The 19,764-nt window shown below is 42.8% G+C and overlaps 2 protein-coding genes and 1 long non-coding RNA gene across 6 annotated transcripts in view; 1 reads left to right on the forward strand and 2 right to left on the reverse strand.

Annotated features, from left to right (window-relative positions):
* Positions 1-10,515, reverse strand: part of ADNP (activity dependent neuroprotector homeobox) — a 41,451-nt gene extending 30,936 nt beyond the window's left edge. Inside the window, 1 exon segment of the mRNA XM_017888135.1 lies at positions 10,280-10,515. The gene's annotated coding sequence lies outside the window, so the exon portion shown is untranslated.
* A 2,286-nt stretch (positions 10,516-12,801) lies between these two features.
* LOC108539449 (uncharacterized) overlaps positions 12,802-19,764 on the forward strand; it is a 15,538-nt gene continuing 8,575 nt past the window's right edge. The window contains exon 1 of the long non-coding RNA XR_001888360.1: positions 12,802-13,147. This is a non-coding gene — a long non-coding RNA (uncharacterized LOC108539449). The remainder of the gene's footprint in view (positions 13,148-19,764) is intronic.
* Positions 13,913-19,764, reverse strand: part of DPM1 (dolichyl-phosphate mannosyltransferase subunit 1, catalytic) — a 24,164-nt gene continuing 18,312 nt past the window's right edge. For 3 of the 4 annotated variants that reach the window (XM_017888139.1, XM_017888137.1, XM_017888138.1), the window contains 2 exons: positions 17,850-17,964; positions 16,563-16,936 (listed from right to left, as the gene is read on the reverse strand). In XM_017888139.1, the coding sequence (XP_017743628.1) occupies positions 16,832-16,936; positions 17,850-17,964 (220 nt within the window). In that variant the 3' untranslated portion in view covers positions 16,563-16,831. Of the gene's footprint in view, positions 14,049-16,562; positions 16,937-17,849; positions 17,965-19,764 lie in introns of those variants that run through there. The other variant, XR_001888359.1, reaches the window with a different exon arrangement.

The raw sequence follows: 19,764 nt of genomic DNA on the forward strand, positions 1-19,764 counted from the left end.
TAACAGAATGATGAAAAATTTAATTTTAGCACTTTAAGGAAGTTTGTTTTCTCTCATGCTGGTGTAGTGGTGTAGTTCATTAACAGCAAACCAATAATCTAACGGTAAACAGCCTGGTTCATCACATTACCTACCAATTATACAAAAATTATAATCACACTGTGATTTAAAAGTTTTATTTATTTTAAAAGCTCATCACAGGTGATCTCAGAGATTTAGTAAAATACAACCTGAAATAGTTAACAGATACGGCTGGCATTTATGTCTATAAATTATTATCATTACATATTATCTTTTAGCACATTCATTTTCCTAACCTCAACTGATGGACTAAACAGAACCCTTAAAATATGCAGCAGTCCTCCCACCAGCCTCTGATAACCACAGATCTGCTGTCTCTATGGTTTTACCTATTCTGAGTGGCTCATGTAAATAAAATTAAACAAGATGAAAAAAAAAAAAAATACGCAGCAGGACAAGGGTGCCATCTCACAGGTGTGGCTCCCAGCTCCCAGCTCCCAGCACTTTGGAAGGCTGAGGTTGGAGGACTGCTTGAGCCCAGGATTTCAAGACCAGCCTGGGTAAATATAGTGAAAACTCTACTTAAAAAAAAAAAAAAGAAAAAAAAATATATGTATATAACCAGGTGTGGTGGTGCAGGCCTATAGTCCCAGCTACTTGGGAGGCTGAGGTGGGAGGATAGTTTGAGCTGCAGTGAGCTATGATGGCGCCACCATACTTCGGCCTGGGTTACAAAGGGAGACCCTGGGACTTTGGTTTTTTTTCCTGCTGTATCTCTAACATCTATGTCAGTGGCTAGAACAAAGCAGGCACTCAATAAATGCAGACTGAATGAATGAATCCCTGCCTAGAAAAGGCTTACAGACATGACATCCAATAAATATTTGCAGTGAAAGAGGCGATATATCAGATGTGTCACAAACTAAATCCTAGGCTGCTTCATGTTTAGTTCATTCTCAGCAGGAAGGGTGGCAACAGCTGCTGAGTTGGGGCCACTAACTTAGGTGGAGAATCTGCATTTACTGCAAAAAGCTTCTGGCGCAGGTCCAGAGGCCAGAAAGCAAGGTGTTCTAGGAACTCCCTCCTTAACTCCACTGAGTCAGAATGGTTGCTATGTCAAGCTTCTGAGTAATAAGGAACGACATGACTGGACAGGCAGAGTGAGGATAGGATGGGGACCCTGAACGTGAAGCTGGAGTCTGCTCCCATGTCTGGGAGGCACCGAGGAGATGCTGCAGATATCAAAGTACAGAAGGGACATGATTCTAATGGCACTTTAAGAGGATTAATCTGGGCTGGGCGTGGTGGCTCATGCCTGAAATCCCAGCACTTTGGGAAGCCAAGATGGGCGGATCACCAAGTCAGGAGCTCGAGACCAGCCTGGCCAATATGGTGAAACCCCGTCTCTACTAAAAATACAAAAATCAGTCGGGTGTGGTAGTGCATGCCTGTAGTCCCAGCTACCCGGGACGCTGAGGCAGAAAAATTGCTTCAATCTGGGAGGCGGAGGTTGCAGTCACTGCACTCCAGCCTGGACAACAGGGCCAGACTCCATTTCCAAAAAAAAAAAAAAAAAAAAAAAAAGAAGCATTAATCTGGTTGTATTCAGCAGGTTCCATTAAGAAAGGTCCAGAGGGCCGGGCGTGGTGGCTCACACCTGTAATCCCAGCACTTTGGGAGGCCTGACCAACATGGTGAAACCCATCTCTACTAAAAATACAAAAAATTAGCTGGGTGTGGTGGCCAGCGCCTGCAATCCCAGCTACTCGGGAGGCTGAGGCAGGAGAATTTCTTGAGCCCAGGAGGCAGAGGTTGCAGTGAGCCGAGATTGTGCCACTGCACTCCAGCCTGGACTCCATCTTAAAAAAAAAAAAAAAAAAGCCCGGAGGAAGTCAATTAGGTAAGAGTAGATACCAGCCCTACCCAACCCTCAATCACCTGAGGGAGCTTACACCCATGCCCATCTTCTCAATCTGAGAGGTCTGAGAAACCATCACTGCCTTAGGTATGAGATTAAATAGGATACTGTGGTGATAGTAAAAGGAAGAGAAAAGAAAAGGTTCACAGGTGAAGCTTATAGCCTTAAGTCAAAATTTGTGCCAATATTATTTTATGGACAAAATTTACCGATCAGCCATATGTAAAACAATTTACACCTTGTAACTTCAAACCTCCTTAATAAGAGATAGGATGACATAGCACAGTAAACTTTTATTTGTTATAAAATAAAGATAGGATGCAGTGGTCCACCCTACAGTTGGACAGATCTGTATTTAAATCCTCGCTCTGCCACTTACTAGCTTTGTGATCCTAAACACGTTATTTAACCTCTAGAGGTCTGTTTTCTTATGGTATAAGCAGAAGGACACTATCTAATTGTTTCAATGTCAGAAGGATTAAATGAGATGATGCAAGTTAATGCTTAAGGCAGTTACCATTATTACCTTAAACCAGATGAGATACTAAAATAATCACTTTGAAAATTCTGAGTTCACACCAGGGCATAACCTCTCCAAAAAGCTCAAACTATTATGACTGAGAATCAGATGTGGTTGCCATAACAACATCTGTTCTTGTACACATTACAATGTGCTACATGCACAGTAGTGTTTTTATATAATATTTTACATCTGTGTGAGCCATTCATACTCAGGTTAGCATATTCCCAACTTTACAAGCTCAGTGACACTTAAAATATTTATGCAACAGAACATCTGCAACTATCTTAAACAAACCCAGGTGACTTAACAGTTATGTAGAAACATAAAGCTGTCATCTTGATTTTGCATATCTTATGTTTTAAAAACTATATGGAGTCACTGGTCTTTCAGGAAGATTTGCAGACTACAAGACTGGTGCCCACAACCGGAAAACTGCTACTGTGTTGTTGCTTATCCTGATGCTTTCCGTATTCAGATTTCAGGCAAGAATTCTAGCAGTGACCACCAGAATTTCCAGCACACCAGTAGAACCAGTTGTTTTCAGGTGGAACTCCTCTAAGAGTTTAAGATATGTATACAAATAGAGGGATGATGATGCCTGAGGGACAAGGCGACAACTGGGCAGTCAGAGGTCTGGCCTCCTGACACTTCATCAATTTAAGAGTTCACCTAAAATTGTATTTGAAAGCCGGGGAAGATGCCTCAGTACTTAAACAAGAAAAACAGACTGAGGATCCTTTATAATATACCAATCTAGGTTTAGGAAGAGTGTAAGGTGAGGAGCACTTCCCAGTTTACTTCACTCTAAACAGGTATTGCAGCAAGGCAGGGACACAGCATAGAGTGATTCTAGCACTCCACTGCCTACATAAGAACTCCACAGGGATACAGTCACTTGCCGTCACTGTAAGCGGACAACCTGGCTTAAGACCAATGTGAAAAAGGGAAATAATTCACAAGTAGCCGTTAAGGAGTGTTTTAGGGGAAGACTCTCAAACTGTGTTTTTCCTCTGCCCTCACATTACACAGAAGTCGTGAAGTCGTCTTCTGTAACCAAACGTGCGGGGTTTTTTCCCAAGCAGCGGACATCAGCTGAGTGTCCTAATATGGTTCTGACACTGTCTACCTGGATATAGTGTCATATAGTGTCATATTCCACAAGTTGGGGGCTTAGTCTAACCCCAAGACCGCTCTCTCCTTCTTCAGACACCAATTAGAAGTCTGGGCCTCCCGAACTTTTGACTGATGCTTCAAGCTGTGGTTCCCAAGACCCCTCCTTGAGTTCTATTAATTTGCTACAGCATCTCATAAAACCTGGGGAAACACTTACGTTTACCGGTTTATTATAAGAAAAAACAGATGAAGAAAAGCATAGGGGCACTGGGCTTCCGTGCCCTCCCTGGGGGCGCTACCCTCCAGGTGTGTTCAACTATCTGGAAGTTCTCTGAACCCAGTTCTGTTTTTGTTTTTCTAGATGGAGTCTCACTCTGTCCCCCAGGCTGGAGTGCAGTGGCACAATCCCAGTTCATTGCAACCTCTGCCTCCTGGGTTCAAGCAATTCTCCTGCCTCAGACTGCCGAGTAGCTGGGATTATAAGCCCCCACCACTATGCTCAGCTAATTTTTTTATTTTTTTATTTTTAGTAGAGATGGGGTTTCACCATGATGGCCAGGCTGGTCTCAAACTCCTGAACTCATGATTCGCCCGCCTTCGGCACCCCAAAGTGCTGGGATTACAGTCATGAGCCACTGCGCCTGGCCTCTCCTGGGTTTTTATAAAAGCTTTATAATGTAGTCACCTCTTCTTACCTCCCTTCCCTGGGGTATAGGGCAACACCCTCTCTCTAGGGAGGGTCTCAAGACTTACAATCAGTAAGCTGGGTAAAGATTAGAGTCTTGCCTTGGGGCAGGTGTAAAGCGAGAGCTGAAAGTCAGAGATTATTTTCTGAGACCTAACGCACCCCTATAACAAAACATGGTAATGGGATTATGGGTGGGGAAGCCAGGAACCGTGGTGGACGAAAACCAGTATGTATCACACCACCACGAGAGGACACATAGATTATGTCCATTTATAAATTATTTCAGATGCATGCCACGTCTATCTAAATGACATAAAACGCATGCCTAGTCTTTCTATCTAAACGACATGTTATTTTGATCCCCTAATAATACATTTTTTATGCTCTACCAAAACTACTCAGAAATAATTTCCCACAATAGGAAATATATTTCTTTCACCATTCTTGAGTAACAATTTATTTAAACTTAGAAAAACTATTCAAGTTTTTCTAAGCCATCTCCCAGGATCAAGGCTTCACCAAAGGCAGCTTTTCAAAAGCATTCTTGTACCAGGTTTTGCCACTTGATGGCTCACTTTTTTACAACTTCCCCAGAGAAGTTTTATTTGCATTTTTCTTGTTGCTGTTTTTATTTTTACTTTTTTTGAGACAGACTCTCACTCTGTCTCCCAGGCTGGAGTGCAGTGGTGCCATCTCGGCTCACTGCAACCTCTGCCTCCTGGGTTCAAGCGATTCTCCTGCCTCAGCCTCCCAAGTAGCTGATACTACATGTGCGTGCCACCACACCAGGATAATTTTTGTATTTTTAGTAGAGACGGGGTTTCAGCATGTTGGCCAGGCTGGTCTTGAACTCCTGACCTCAGGTGACCCGCCAGCCTTGGCCTCCCAAAGTGCTGGGATTACAGGTGTGAGCCACCACGCCCGTCCTCTTGTTGCTGTTTTTAAGTGTAACTGATCTCGAAGCAGGATTCTGAGCACTTCTTGCATTTGGATACTCCCAGTCTTAGCTCACTTCCTTCACAAGAGCAAGGATTCTGGCAACCTAAATTTGTAATTCCAATTTAAAATTTTAATAAATTCCACCATATTTCCACTAGACAGGAGTTTCTTCAAAAGAGACCACTCAAAAGGTTCTCAAGTCACCAGCTTCCAGCAGAAGAGCAGAGCTTTACAGATTGTCAACTGAAGCACAGCCTTCGACAAGCTCTTGAATGGAGCACGAAGGATTCAGAAAAATAAAGGGTAAAAGCCAGCAATTATTTAACAAAAAAATAACTGCTCAGGAGACACTGTCTTAAACTAAAAAACTGGGAAAAGGGAACATAAAGTTTCTTTTTCGATCCGTATACAGTTAAGTTCAAAGGAGAAATATGCTACTCCAACTAACTGCCAACTGCACAATTTATACCCAGACTCTCCCTACTGGGGGTGTGGCTAGCTTCTTTAAATGTAGACACCATTGGGATCCTTGGGTGTAAGCTCACGTGGAAGCATAAAACCTCACTATGAAATGGGAAGCATTCATGTGAGCCCCCATTAGCCAAACAGCTTACAAGAGCACCATAAAGGCTTGTGTTCCAAGCACAGGCTTGGGAACCAGCCCAGACACATTCTGTGGCTCATTTCATCATTGTATGTGGTAGTGTCTTGATTTCCCTACTTGTGAAACAAGGATAGTCCTGACAGAATTGGGAATAGTTTATAAAGTGCTTAGAAAATAAAACGGGCAAGCCATCAATACTATCATCCATAAAGGCCAGTGAGGGGGCCTTTACACTTAAACAGCAAATCCTTATTAAAGCCATCAGTCACATGAGAAGTGACATATAAACACAACCCACAGCTAAGTGACTCAATTACAAATCTATACCCTACTGAAGAGGGTATTAGGATATACAGATTCATTTTTAATTCTAACAGCTGGTCAAATAATGCATGACTCTTTTAGATGTGTATGTATTTAAATTAAATCTTTAACTGAAATCTAAAACTGTGGCATATATATTCAGAGCAGCCTTCCCTTTGTAAACTCTATCCAACGTTGTCTATACTTTCCTCTTATTTTCTAAATCTTTTTTTTTTTTTGAGACGGAGTCTCACTCTGTCACCCAGGCTGAAGTGCGGTGGTGCGATCTCCACTCACTGCAAGCTCCGCCTCCCAGGTTCACGCCATTCTCCTGCCTCAGCCTCCCGTGTAGCTGGGACTACAGGCACCCGCCACCACGCCCGGCTAATTTTGTATTTTAGTAGACAGGGTTTCACCATGTTAGTCAGGATGGTCTCGATCTCCTGACCTCGTGATCCACCCATCTCGGCCTCCCAAAGTGCTGGGATTACAGGCGTGAGCCACCACGCCCGGCCTAAATCTTTATTTCTAGAACACTGTTGAAATTCTTGAGGGGTTCCAGGATTTCTCTAGCTGCTGTCTTGGAACCAAGGTAGGGATCAATAATACCAAAGCTTGTGAGTGAATCTCAGGGAACTCCTAAAGGCAGAGGACTGAATTAATACACAGAGATGAGAGGACCCAGGACTAAAACAGTAATATGAATTTTGCATTTTTTATTGACTAGAATAAAAACGTGTGCCCTGCAATCAAAACTGTCACTTTCCATAGTTGGCTCAAATTTTATCTGTGATTTCCTACACACACACACACACACACACACACACACACACACACACTCTCTACATAATCAAGTTGGCTTACATATACCAACTTGAGAAGCATGATAATACGTGAAGAGAGCCTTGTCACTCCAGTGAAGCAGAATATGAATTCTGACTTAAGATGACCCCAAAACTGGCAGATAGTAAAGGTAGGTCATAACGTAACGCAGGTGTAAGGAGTACTAAGACACTCAGAAGATGAAAGAACATAATCATTCTCTCCTCACTTTCTAATTAACAGGATCAAACAAAAAACCATGAAGTCACAATGGCCACCTATGATGGGCAAAGCATGGATGGTTTATCTAATAAAGTATCTCAAGAGTCAAAGTGGAAAGTGCCAATTTTACATTCAAAATATCAATTAATTAGCATGGGGCTTTGGTTTATACCAGTTTCAAACACCGAGTTTCCAAACTGACAGTAATGTACATGAGCAAACTACGACATCTGCTCCACAGTTAATATCACAAGCTCTTACAAAACTAGGACAGGGGCTGGGCACAGTGGCTCACGCCTGTAATCCTAGCACTTGGGGACGCCAAGGCAGGCGAGGTGGATCACCTGAGGTCAGGAGTTCAAGACCAGCCTGGACAACATGGCAAACCCCATCTCTACTAAAAATACAAAAATTAACCGAGCGTTGTGGCAGGCACCTGTAATCCCAGCCACTCAGGAGGCTGAGGCAGGAGAATCGCTTGAACTCAGGAAGCAGAAGTTGCAGTGAGCTGACATCGTGCCACTGCACTCCAGCCTGGGAGACAGAGCAAGACTCTGTCTCAAACAAACAAAAAAACACAAAAACTAGGAGACGAAAAACTTTAAGTTTATCCGATGCTAATAACAAGTCAAGCTCTGTGAATCTAACTATAATTAAATTATTTACACAGAGGGGAGCAATGTTTCTCTTAATGTACATGCTTCTCAGGCAAGAGAATGAAGGTTAAACTCCCACTGAAAGTATTTAACCTTATCTAAGACGTAACAGACTTTATGACACTCACTTAAAATAAAAGTCCTTTGGAACTCCAGGTTGAACAAGTAGCTTATTAACACAACACTCATGGGTACTTTGGTGTAAACCACAATAATGCTTCTAATGTTGTAAAATAAAACTTCAATTTTTTTCTTTTATATCATTTTAAAATCTTTATTTCACTAAGATTTAAATAGGTTACTTGGAAAAAATATGTATAGAAAGTTTAATTCTGGTACGTTTTTTATTACACTTAGATGTATTGTCCCCAAACTACATCTCAAAACTAGGTGTACTTTCTCCCAAACTACACCTGATACTTGAACTTTTCATCTGTATTTAATAATATGACAATCATTTCCAGCTCTAGAAAACCCACATGCATTTTATGTGTATGTGTACATACAAACACATACACACCCCAATTATGAAATCAACTGGCCGAGGTCTATTACAATTTATGCAATTTTGTTACTTATATATGATTCTCAAAAGAAGCAGAAACACTGAAGTTTTTCTTTTTTTTACCCTATGAAGCATCAATCCCTACTTTCTCCTTTACAAAACAGCTCTATCCTCCTTAAGTTGCAATTTTCAAAATAAAATTTGTAGCCAGTATCAACTTATTCAACCAATATACTGCTGAGTATTTTAGTTTTAGTACTTTTATTAAAAAGTACTAACTTTTTAATACTTTCAAAACTTGTAAGTAGTTACAAGGAAAGCAACAACTTCACAGTATGCTTTATATACCTATGCTTTTAATAATCAAATATAAATAATAAGCCATTTTCGTCTGATAAAAGTCTACTGGTTGGTTACTTGCAAGTGGTACCAAAACAATCTGTTCAACATTGTGAAGTTCTTATTTTAATATAAATAGTATTAAAACTCTTCCTGCACTCTGGCATAAGGAGAAAAAGATAAACTTAAGCAAAGCAAAGCAAATTCACAGCAGGCATGTCTAAAATCTACGACTTCCAAGGTTGGAAGGGCCAGGGATGATTAACAGATTTTCAGCCCAATCTCCTATATTTTCTATACAGGGACTATAAGAACCAAAATCAAAGAGGTTAGTTTCAATATATAGCAGCTCCTGATAAGCTAGTCTCAGGAAATTTTTCAACAAAGGCCAAGAAGGAATTTCTGCTAAAAGTTCAGTTAAACAGAATACCCATTCCCCACACTCTAGTTAATTGAGTCTTTTACTATACTTTAATGAAGTATATAGTTTACCTACTATAAATTCCAGTCTTCAAGCCCAATTGTTGCACTTTTTTTTTTTTTTTGGTAGGGACGGGGGTCTCATTATGTTGCCCAGGCTGGTCTTGAACTCCTGGCCTCAAGCGATCCTCCTGCCTCAGCCTCCCAAAGTTCTGGGATTATAGGTGTGAGTCACCTTGCCTGGCCTCACCTTATTTTTTGAGTGTTAAAACCAAGAAACCTTTGAAACGGTAGAATACATGCTTTCTGAGAGCTCACAGCAAGTTTTCCTTTAAGAGAAAATAGCTGTTACCACTTAGGACCTCATTCAACACTGTATCTCATTTGCCAAATCAAACAAAAGCCCCTCGACAATCTTCATTTCAAACATTCCCTCAAATAAGCTGCCTTCAAATTATATGCTCATTTTCAGAACTTAAATAACTGCATATAAAACACCAAATAAATATCAAAACTATACCTGTCTACAAATACTATACAGTATTTAAAAATTAAAATAATTCAATTTAAATATGTTATTTTTCACAATGACTAAGAAATTGTAGAAGCAATGTCTCTAGTCAAATACTTGTACCAAAGGGCCTCCTTTTCACTCACCAAAATGTTACTTGGTAGCAATTCTCCAATGAAAAATTCTCCTGTTAAGCACCAACTGGTTAACTAGGTATCAAAGAATACACCCATTCCATTCCCCATAAACTTATCTTGGTGTATTTATGTAACATAATTGTAACAAAGTCTTAAAGGTACCCACAAACATCAACCACTGTCAATCTTTGGTAGTAAGAACAGGTTTATGGAAAAGCAGGTTTTCATCAGACATTTAAGGCTTTTAGAAGCTTAGCAACTCTAGAGATTGGGTTATCAAAATAATAGTAACTGAATACTTATACTTTATACACAAGGGTGTAGAATGCAAATGATTACAATATTAGCATCTGTAAAAATTTCTTAAAAAAGCTGTAAGTCATTTCTGATGTTAATAAGTGTTCAGAACCCACTACTGCAACCAGCTCTAACCGGTTCCTTGAGGAATGTGGCTAGGCTGAAATTTTGGAAGTGTTGGTTTTGGTGGTGACCAAGGAGGAGGAAGTCTCTGGCTTCCCTGTTGCTGCAGTTCCCACCCTCCAAAATGAATATACCCACCGGTGTGAATTGACAATGTGGTCCAAAGAGCAAGGCAGGAAACGGAGTCCAGATCCTCAAAATGGTAGTACAGGGCATAACCACTAGGCCACCTATCAGTTCAGTACAAAAAGTACAACCCTGCGCATCATGGTGTAAAAGCTGGGGCCTAGGTTTCGCATTGTGCATCTCACACCTATGGAAATAACAAGAGGAGTAAAATCTATAGAAATCAACACACCCTAAGAAGGTGGGTGCTCACAGAAGACTGGTATCAACATTTTTGTAAAGGTGGTTGGCTGCTGGGATAATGAATGGCAATTACAAGTCCAAATTTGGAGGGAAACGAAATTTTTACAATCAACACTTGAGTTCGACAATGAAGAACCCAACATGGGCTTGATGTTTACCAACAAGGCTTTGCAAATCATGACACCTATCTACACACTTATAACTATTACTACCCCACAAAAATCCAACATCTCTCAAGAATGATTTTTAATTCTCAAAGAATTGGAAAGATTTGGCCTATGAAGAAGGGAGTTAACCAGCAATGCGCCCAAACCTGTTACTTTCAGGTTTCAAACCTTCTCCTTTACCACCAGACTTAGGAAAGATATGGTGACACATTCAAAACTTGAGGTAGAAGAATTCCAGAGGAAGGGAATCCGAACCAAGGATGTGCCAAGGTGATTCGTCAAGAACAAATGTGGACTAGGGGCCAACAGTTTTGAAAAAGTAAAAGGAGAAAACTTCTGAAATGCAGGGTGGGCTCTTTAAAAGAAGTAAAATCACTGCTCTTGAGTCACTTAATCCTTCGCCATGTTGCTGTCAGCTCACCAACTAAGAGTGCGAGTGTGTCTTGCTGGGCCCATTTTCCCATGGTCTGTAGAAGGCGCTGTGAAGCACATCCTGTTCTAGCTCGGGGGCCCTTCCCCCCTCTGCAGCCTTACCCAGTGCAGAGAATGCGCCCCCTACTGACTCCAACACTCATCGCCTTTAGCCGACTTGGCTGCGGTGCATTTTGGGTGGGGGCTGGTATTTTCTCCATGGCCATAAACCAGAAGCAACAATGCAGATTTCTAAAGAAACTGTATCAAGCTATCCAAGAGATTTTTTTTTTTTTCATTCTGAAGGTTCAAGATACAGGCACAAGAAGCATCAGGGATGGGAACTGGGTGTGTGGGGATGGACATCATTTACATGGCAAACACTGAAATAGTTTGGTTCTTTTTCCCTCCTAAGCCTTTGTCTGTGAAATGGGGTTATGGCAAGAAGTGTCCAGAGGAATTGGTAAATGCAAGAAGATTAAGAAGACTCGTGGGTGTGTGGGGGGTGTGTGTGGCTAAAAAGGATATCAGACCTACAGTCTTGGTCTTGGGCAGAAGAGGAAGAGAAGCAATCGCGCCTTTTCCAGCAGACAGGGATCAAGGTTGGGGGGGAGGGGAAGGCAGCCAGGCCGCCCAGAGGAAAGAAGAGGTGAATACGAGGGTGTTCACAAAAACTACTCCCCATTCATTGCATTAAAAGAAGATCTTTTTGCAGCTCTCTGGGTTTCCATTTTCTACCATCTTACTGCAAAGTTGGGGCTCAGAATGTTCGAAAGAGGTGCTGACCAGGCAGCTGAGACTGGGGAAAAGGGATGGTGGTGAACTGTGGTCAGGATAGGAGGGAAGCTGGCAGGTTGGGGAGGAAGGATTGCACAGGGGAGGCAAAGACTTTCACTCCATGCCATGCATGCTCCCCGCCCCCCCAACTCCGTCCCCCCTCCAGGTAAGGGTGGGCAGACCTGGCAGAAGGCTCCTTCCAGGCAGTGGGGGGGGGCGGCTCCTTTGGCGGGGGTGGCGGGGCCGGACAGGATTAGTTCCAGGATGGGAGAAGCTCGGTCTGGCTGGCGGGCGTGGGTGGGCGGAGATGCCCTTAGTGCAAAAGCCCCCGGCGGGCCAGGCAGGCTGCTGCGCCTCGGCTGGGGAATCACGGAGCGGGAGAAGGGGGGGGTCGGGCTGCAGGAGGGGCGCCTTGGACCTCCAGCAGCAGAGTCGGGGGAGCGCCGTCCGCCTGCCGGGACGCGGCGGACCGGTCCGCCCGCCGGGGGTGTGCAAAGGAGCGTTGTTGCTGCCGCTGGAGGGCGGCCGATGCGAACAACAATGCGGGCCCGCCGGACCCGGGCCGCGGGCTGGGCTGGTGGCGCGCGGCCGGGTCGGGAGGCAGGGCAGGGCGCGGGGGTCCGCGCGGGCGGCCGCCGGGCTTTACCTTGCACTCGGCCTCGAGGCGCGCGCGGGGCCGGCGTGGCTCGGGGGGCCGGACGGGCGGCTGGCGGCGGCGGGCGGATGGCGGCGCCACAGCGGTGCGACAGCGGGGATGGGCGGCCGGGCCCGGGGCCTCGTTCGCGCTCCGGCCTCGGGCGGACTCCGGCTTCCGCCGGCGGCCGGGTGCCTGCCGGCGGGCGCGGGCGGGCGCAGCAGAGCGGCGGGCAAGGCGGCGGCGGGCGTTCGTCGAGCGGTGCAGGACAAAGGAGGCGAGAGGAGACGGAAAAAAGGGTGTGGGAAGGAGCGGCTTCACCGGCGCGGGCGGCGGCGGCCGCGCTCCTCTCGCTCCTCAGCAGCGGGGACCGAGAGAGGGAGCTGTGTCTGAGGAAACGCCAAAATCCCCCTTAGCGCTGCCTGCGGGAGGGGAGGGCACAAGATGGCGGCGCCGGGGGGAGCGGGAGTTCAGCTCATGGTCCCGGCGGGCGGCGGAGGGGAGACCGGGCCGGCGGAGGCGGCGGCGGCAACGGGCGGGGGAGGGGGCTGATCCCGCGTCTCCCCTCAGCAGACAATACAAGCGCCTCGGACCGAGTCCCCGAACCTGCCCTAGCCAAAATGGCGGCCGAGAAAGAGCGGAAGTGACGTAAGTGCCTCATTAGCATAAGAGGACTCATTGTCCAGCTAAGTAGGGGGGGCAGTGGAGACAGCACCCCTAACCCCTTTTTCCCCAGGGGGGGTTCCTCTCACTCCCACCTGTGTTTGCACCTAACTTTTCCTGAGGGAGGGTGCTCTCAGCACCCCCACCCCCGCCTGAGGGAAATTATATAATCCCCACTGAAGGGGGGAGCTCTCGCGAGAACCAGGCGGATTTGCCATTGACCCACTAGGAGGCGCCGCGGATAATGGCCGCAGTGCGCTCCCGGGGCCCGTGTGCTTGGCGGGCGCCTTCCTCTGGCCGCAGCGCCGGCTGCGGAGGCAGAAGCAGCGGGCCGCAGCACGCCCAGCACTCAGTCAGGTGGCCGTGCTGGGGATCCCTGCGCGGGCCCAGCTGGGCCTGGACTACATCTGGCGGGAGGGGTGTGCGGGGCGGCCTGGGGCGGCTCCACGTGCTCAGATGCCCGCGCTTCCACGGCTGAGAAGCGGCGGGAAGGCGCCGGGACACCTGGCCGGTCGCCCCTGACGCCTCCTTCCTTAAATGAGGTGTGAGGGCCTCGTGCTTCACACAGCGACTTGAGATGAGACACAACCCCATGGATGCCTTAGCCCTTCCTAGTGGGGTATTCGGTGCAGAGGGGCCGAGATTTTATTAAGGTCCGCCGTTACCCTGTGAATTGACATTCTTCCCAGTCACAGGATGGACTCTTCTCTTTGACCTGAATTAAAAAAAAAAAAAAAAAAAAGGAATCCTAGTGCCTTGAGGCCACCCAACTGGTGAAACTTCAGGATGAGAAGTGATGTTGCCACAGGCGCATTGGCTCTCTGCACGATCCTTAAAACAACACACTTTGTAGTCCCAGGGACATAGCTTTTGGTCCTCCTGCAATCTGGGTAGCATAAAACAGCACATGGTTGCCTTGTAAATTTAGGTCAATCCCAACCAATACATTATCTCCTCAACACGTTTGCACCAACCTTAAAAGGTTGGTTGAAGTATCATTATGATTTAAAGTTATCATTGGTTGGTTAAATGTATTGACAAGTAATAGATGTCAATAGTGAAGAATTAACCAAGCCTGTTTCCTTAATATGTTGATTTTTATGTAAATACACCTGTCCTTTGCTGTTTCTTTACATTTCAAGTTAACATAGTTTCAGGCCATACTTAACATCCGAAAATAATCTGAGTTCGCTGCAAGTAGTATAAATTGTGGTTACACATAGCTGTTCAACGCCTAAGACTTCAGTTAGCCCTGTTTAACAAACTTTTATACAACACATTTCTGCAATTGTGATAAAATGTATCTTTAAAAACCAAGTCAGTACTTCAAGGGAAAACAGCTGAAAAAAGTCGTGGAAAAAGGGGTTGGGGCAAAGCATTTGATTCAGAGAACTAAAGATAAAAGAATCTAATTACACACTGCAGAAGACAGACAAAAACTAATGAAATAAAGTAAGTTTACGTTTAGTTTTCCTTAGATATACGTAGATTCCATATAGTGATAATACAAATACAAAGGGAAAACATCTGGATTTCATCTTTGGCCTCATTTACAAAGCAAAATGGGATGCTGAATTCAGATGTAAATATTTAATTTTACAGTGTTTAAGCACCAGATTTACTACAAAAATGCATCTAAATATTCCAGATTCTTTTCTAAATGACTTCCAAATGCTTTGAGTCTTCACTGCTCAAATACTCTATGATAAATTCCAAGAGTGACAGTGTTGTGATAATGATTGTCGGAATAACTGAAAAGATTTAAAGGGCAAACATTATCTACTTAGTATCTGAGAAGGCAGTACTATCTCTATAGTAGGTTCTCTAAGGTTGTTACTTAATTTCTGCTCCACATACTTGACACTGAGAACTGTGAGTTTAGGTTAAGAAAAAATGAATTCTAACCTCTCCAAAAAACCTGAGAATATTACATTTCTATTATCTTAGCTTAAAACTAATTTCACATCAAGCACTGATGAATTTTCTTGTTAGGAATGAGAGAAGTCTCTTCCCCAAGGAAGGCAGGTCCCTCACTGGCCAGCTGGACAGCTCTGGACATAAGGGAAACAGAACAAGAGTGGTCCTTATTGGAATGTGTACTATGGGTTCAACTATAGAAGTGTGGGAAGGGGTGGTTTTAATGTTCGAAATGACACCACAGGTTTTATAGTCTGGGATTCATTTCTGGTAGAATCTGTCAGAAATGCAAATGAAAAATTAGACTTTCAATTTTTTCTTTTAAAAAAGACAGGGTCTCACTCTGTTGTCCAGGCATGATCATAGAGCTCACTGCAGCCTTGACCTCCCAGACTCAAGTGAGCCTCCCACCTCAGCCTCCCAAGTAGCTGGGACCACAAGTGAGTGCCACCACACCCAGCTTATTTTTTTATACTTTTGTAGAGACGGGCTCTCCCTATGTTCCCTAGGCTGGTCTCAAACGCCTGTGCTCAAGCCATCCTCTTGCCTTGGCCTCCCAAAGTGCTGGAATTACAGACATGGACCACTGTGCCTGGCCTCAATTTCTTCAGCAGCCAAATTAAGCCAGGAAAATCTAGTAATTAGGAATATTGTTCAATAAGTAATTTAGAGACACCTCTTACTTTTATTTCCAGAAGAAAGTCAACTTAAACTTACTTGCTCAAAGCATGCTCTTAATCAAATTTTAAAAGATACTACATGACCATAACCTATGCTACAGTGAGAAATTAACTGATCTCTTCTGAAATACCTACTTTAGAGAAAGTGGGTAAACTAATATTTGCCCTGGCTTTATTGGATAGCTTAGCCTAAATTTTAACTGGCAGAACACTTTTCTAAATGGAGAGAAGAGCTTAAGGCAGAGATTTTTCAAATTAGTAGGGATGTGAGCTTTGCTGAGGGTCTTTAAGTAATATGAAAACAAGTCTTTTGAGAAAAAAATTGTTATATAATTCAGTAAGATGTTTAATAATTACTGTAGCAGCTAAAGTTTCTGCCTCAGTGTCATTAATATTTTTCCTTACTGATAGAGGTTATTACTCAAAAGAGAAAAGAAACGGCTATGTAATCAACTGCTGCCAAATTGTTTCCCAATTCACAATATGCATTTTAAATAGACCTGCTTTGGTAGATGAAATGTTTCATCAATTCAACAGCTGAAAAGAACCCAACTGTAAATGCCTGCGCTAAATGTATTTTCTAGTTTAAGAAATTTGAGATAAATTTTTAAGGAAAGGGCAGAGGTATGTATTTCTTTTTCAATTCCTACAGACACAGCCATAAACATTTCATCAGTTAACATTATCTTACTTCTGATACCTATTAGGTATAAAGATCTATGATTCCAGTTTTTATAAAGACTATTTCAAATTATTCCCCATGTAAAAAATTCTACATTCACATACTCTAATGAAGGCAGCAATACTTTATGCAAAAAAAAAAACCATATACATTTATTTATAGGTCTCAATACAGCAAAATGTAAACGAAAATTAAGAACATTGCTCATTAGGCCAGCAACTTTAAAATCATTTAATTTGAAATATAAAATAGGTGGTCTTCATAAAAAGATGCATGAAATTTACCTTACCTTATGTTTTATACTTTAAGAGTACATTTTATAAAATCAGTAACCAGGCTTCTTTCATGTATAAACTGAAATGAACATAAGTATAAATGAGTATCTTTCTTTTATGTAGTAGCAAAAAGAGTCAATAATCCTTTCAAGAAAGATACTATTTCATTTCCTCCCAACTTGGATTCACCATAAACACGATCCACAAATGATATTGGAACCTAGTTAAAAAAAAATAAAATTAACGTTAGTCTTTAAAAAAAAATTAGGCAGCTTAGCAGGTATACCACATTACCAACACAACAGAAATAGGATTAGTACTACAACAGAGGTCCTTAAAGTAAGTATAAAATTAGGGGATTCTTAAAGCAACTGTGTGTATCTCCAAGTCTTTAAAATTAAACATGCATTATCTAAAGATAGGTCATATGAACCAAATCTACAACTGTTTAAAAAGCACTGATTCTAGGTATTATCTTGGTTTACTCAAGTTTCAGCTTGCATTTCAAGGAAAATTATACTCCAAAAGTAAAATGGCCTTTTGCTCAGATTTTTCAGTTGTCAAATTTAGCTATAATGGTTTAGCATTAAGTAAAATAGCTTGTAACTTCCACAAGAAAAGTGACATTCCACGTTAGGTATTTTCTTGCTCTGAATAAGAGTTTTACTATTAAATGAGGAGAGTCTTCCCTACCCTAAGAGCTCACTCACTAGCCCTAAATAGTATAGATCACCACTCCCTTGCTCTGTAATTCCTGATCTTCACTGACTAACAGGAAATGGACATACAGAACTCATCATTCATTTTAAAGTATGGTGGCCATTGGCTGTGACAAAAGGAAGAGAAGCAAAGAGACTCAGTCCATAATGCTGAGTGGTTAGAAGAAAGGGCTAGGATTGAGAAAGTACCAGGAACTTTTAATTATTTAAAAGAGAATGCTGACTGTTAATGTTTTAAATCTTACTGTTCAAATGTACTAATGTGAATTTTTACCCTTTGTGCATGAACATTCTAAACAACTAGGAGACCTCCACAATTTAGCAGTTATGAAAGTTAAACTTTTATTACAAAATTCTAAACTTTACTGCTCCTTTACCAGGAACATGACATACTATTTAGCATCAGTTGCATACCTCGCCAATAGTATAATTCAACTGTCTTGCCCGAACAATCATCTCCATCTGGAAGACGTAGCCCTTAGAAACACATTTTTCTATTAATTTCTCTAGAACTTCTTTTCGGTATAATCTGTAAGAAATCAAAATATATATCAACATCTGGATAAATACACGTGCCTACATGTATCCTGACCTTTCAAAGAGTTCACTGGTATGTATAAAGCCTAAAACTTTCACTGGCCATTGGTAAACAGAAAAGCTCGCACACTTGATGATTATGATACATTTCTCCTAAGCAAGAAAGATCATTAAATATTTGCTAAATAACTTAGAATAATTTTGAAAATGAATTCTCAATATCTTTTATAGAATTATTTTCCCATCATACTATCAGAAATTAGTGAAATACAGTAAAATGAATCATTTGATGCAGAACCATCCATTATTTAAGATTTTCCTAAAATTTAAAGTTGAAAGAAACTGTTCCAAATATTGAAACAACTGGGTGAACAGATGATGATGAAGCAACAATATGTATTAGATGACAAGAAAGAATCTCATAATTAAGTCATTTCCCAATAAATGTTTATGATGAGTTTCAATTTCTCATGATTTCCTTTATAAATTCCCTAGGATAAGTTGCTCTAGGATGAGCTTGGGAAGCTTGGTTAAAACAGAACGAGGCATCACAGGATAGAAACAATCCTGGTGGATTCACCTATCACCAATTGAGGTCACAGATAGACACTTAACAGTGGGTGAATGTGCAGCCTAACTTTAGATGGACTGCAGGCCAAACACCAGATTTACAAAGACAGCGGAGTTGGGCAGTCCAGGGGTAAACCCAAGCACCTTCTTCAGTAACTAAATAGCAGGGAGCTCCCTGTTTTCAGAGTCACAGACACTTTACTTTTTTTTTTTTTTAAAGATCCATTTTCAGTTGGTAGGGAGGCAGCGATTTCTACCTTTTTTTGTGGGGAGAGGGGAGAAAGCAGGAAGAGGCAGTTTGGTGTAATTTTGTTCTCTTCAAAGGTAAGGCCATCTGGACCTACTATGCCTCAGGGTTTCACCCTGAATCCACATTTTTTTCCCTCAGACTTCTAAGGCGACCTTATCTTTTGATTATGAAGTGGGTATAGGACAGTGCAGCCCTTAGAAAAACATGACAGCTTAGTGTGTGCATTCCTTTATCCACATAGTTTCCTTAAGGATTCAAAGGAATAAATTTGGAATAAATATGGAGAGAGGAGAATCTGATGGCAGCAGTATTTATTCAATAACAAATATTTATTGACCAATGTACTGGGTATCAGGTACTATTTTATGTTTTGGGGTTAAGGAGTGAACTTAAAAACTCAGTAAGATATATAATATGTCAGATGCTGTTAGGGGAGTGAGCACTGGGATGGTGGGGTGCGAAGAACTATGATACCGATGGGACAATGTTTCCGCATTACCTTTATTTATATATTTGTATTTTTGGAGACAGGGTCTCACTCTGTTGCCCAGAGTACAGTGGCACAACCATGGCTAACTGCAGCCTCAACTTCCCAGGCTCAAAAGATCCTCCTACCTTAGCCTCCCACATAGCTGAGACCACAGGCACGTGCCACCATGCCAGGCTAAGAAAGAAAGGCCATTAAATATTTATCCTAGGCCGGGCGCGGTGGCTCAAGCCCGTAATCCCAGCACTTTGGGAGGCCGAGACGGGCGGATCACGAGGTCAGGAGATCGAGACCATCCTGGCTAACACGGTGAAACCTCGTCTCTACTAAAAATACAAAAACTAGCCAGGCGACGTGGCGGGCGCCTGTAGTCCCAGCTACTTGGGAGGCTGAGGCAGGAGAATGGCCTAAATCCGGGAGGTGGAGCTTGCAGTGAGCTGAGATCCGGCCACTGCACTCCAGCCCGGGCGACAGAGCGAGACTCC

The sequence above is a fragment of the Rhinopithecus bieti genome, unplaced genomic scaffold, assembly GCF_001698545.2.
Source record: "Rhinopithecus bieti isolate Rb0 unplaced genomic scaffold, ASM169854v2 scaffold_15834, whole genome shotgun sequence".
Taxonomy (NCBI): Eukaryota; Metazoa; Chordata; class Mammalia; order Primates; family Cercopithecidae; genus Rhinopithecus; species Rhinopithecus bieti.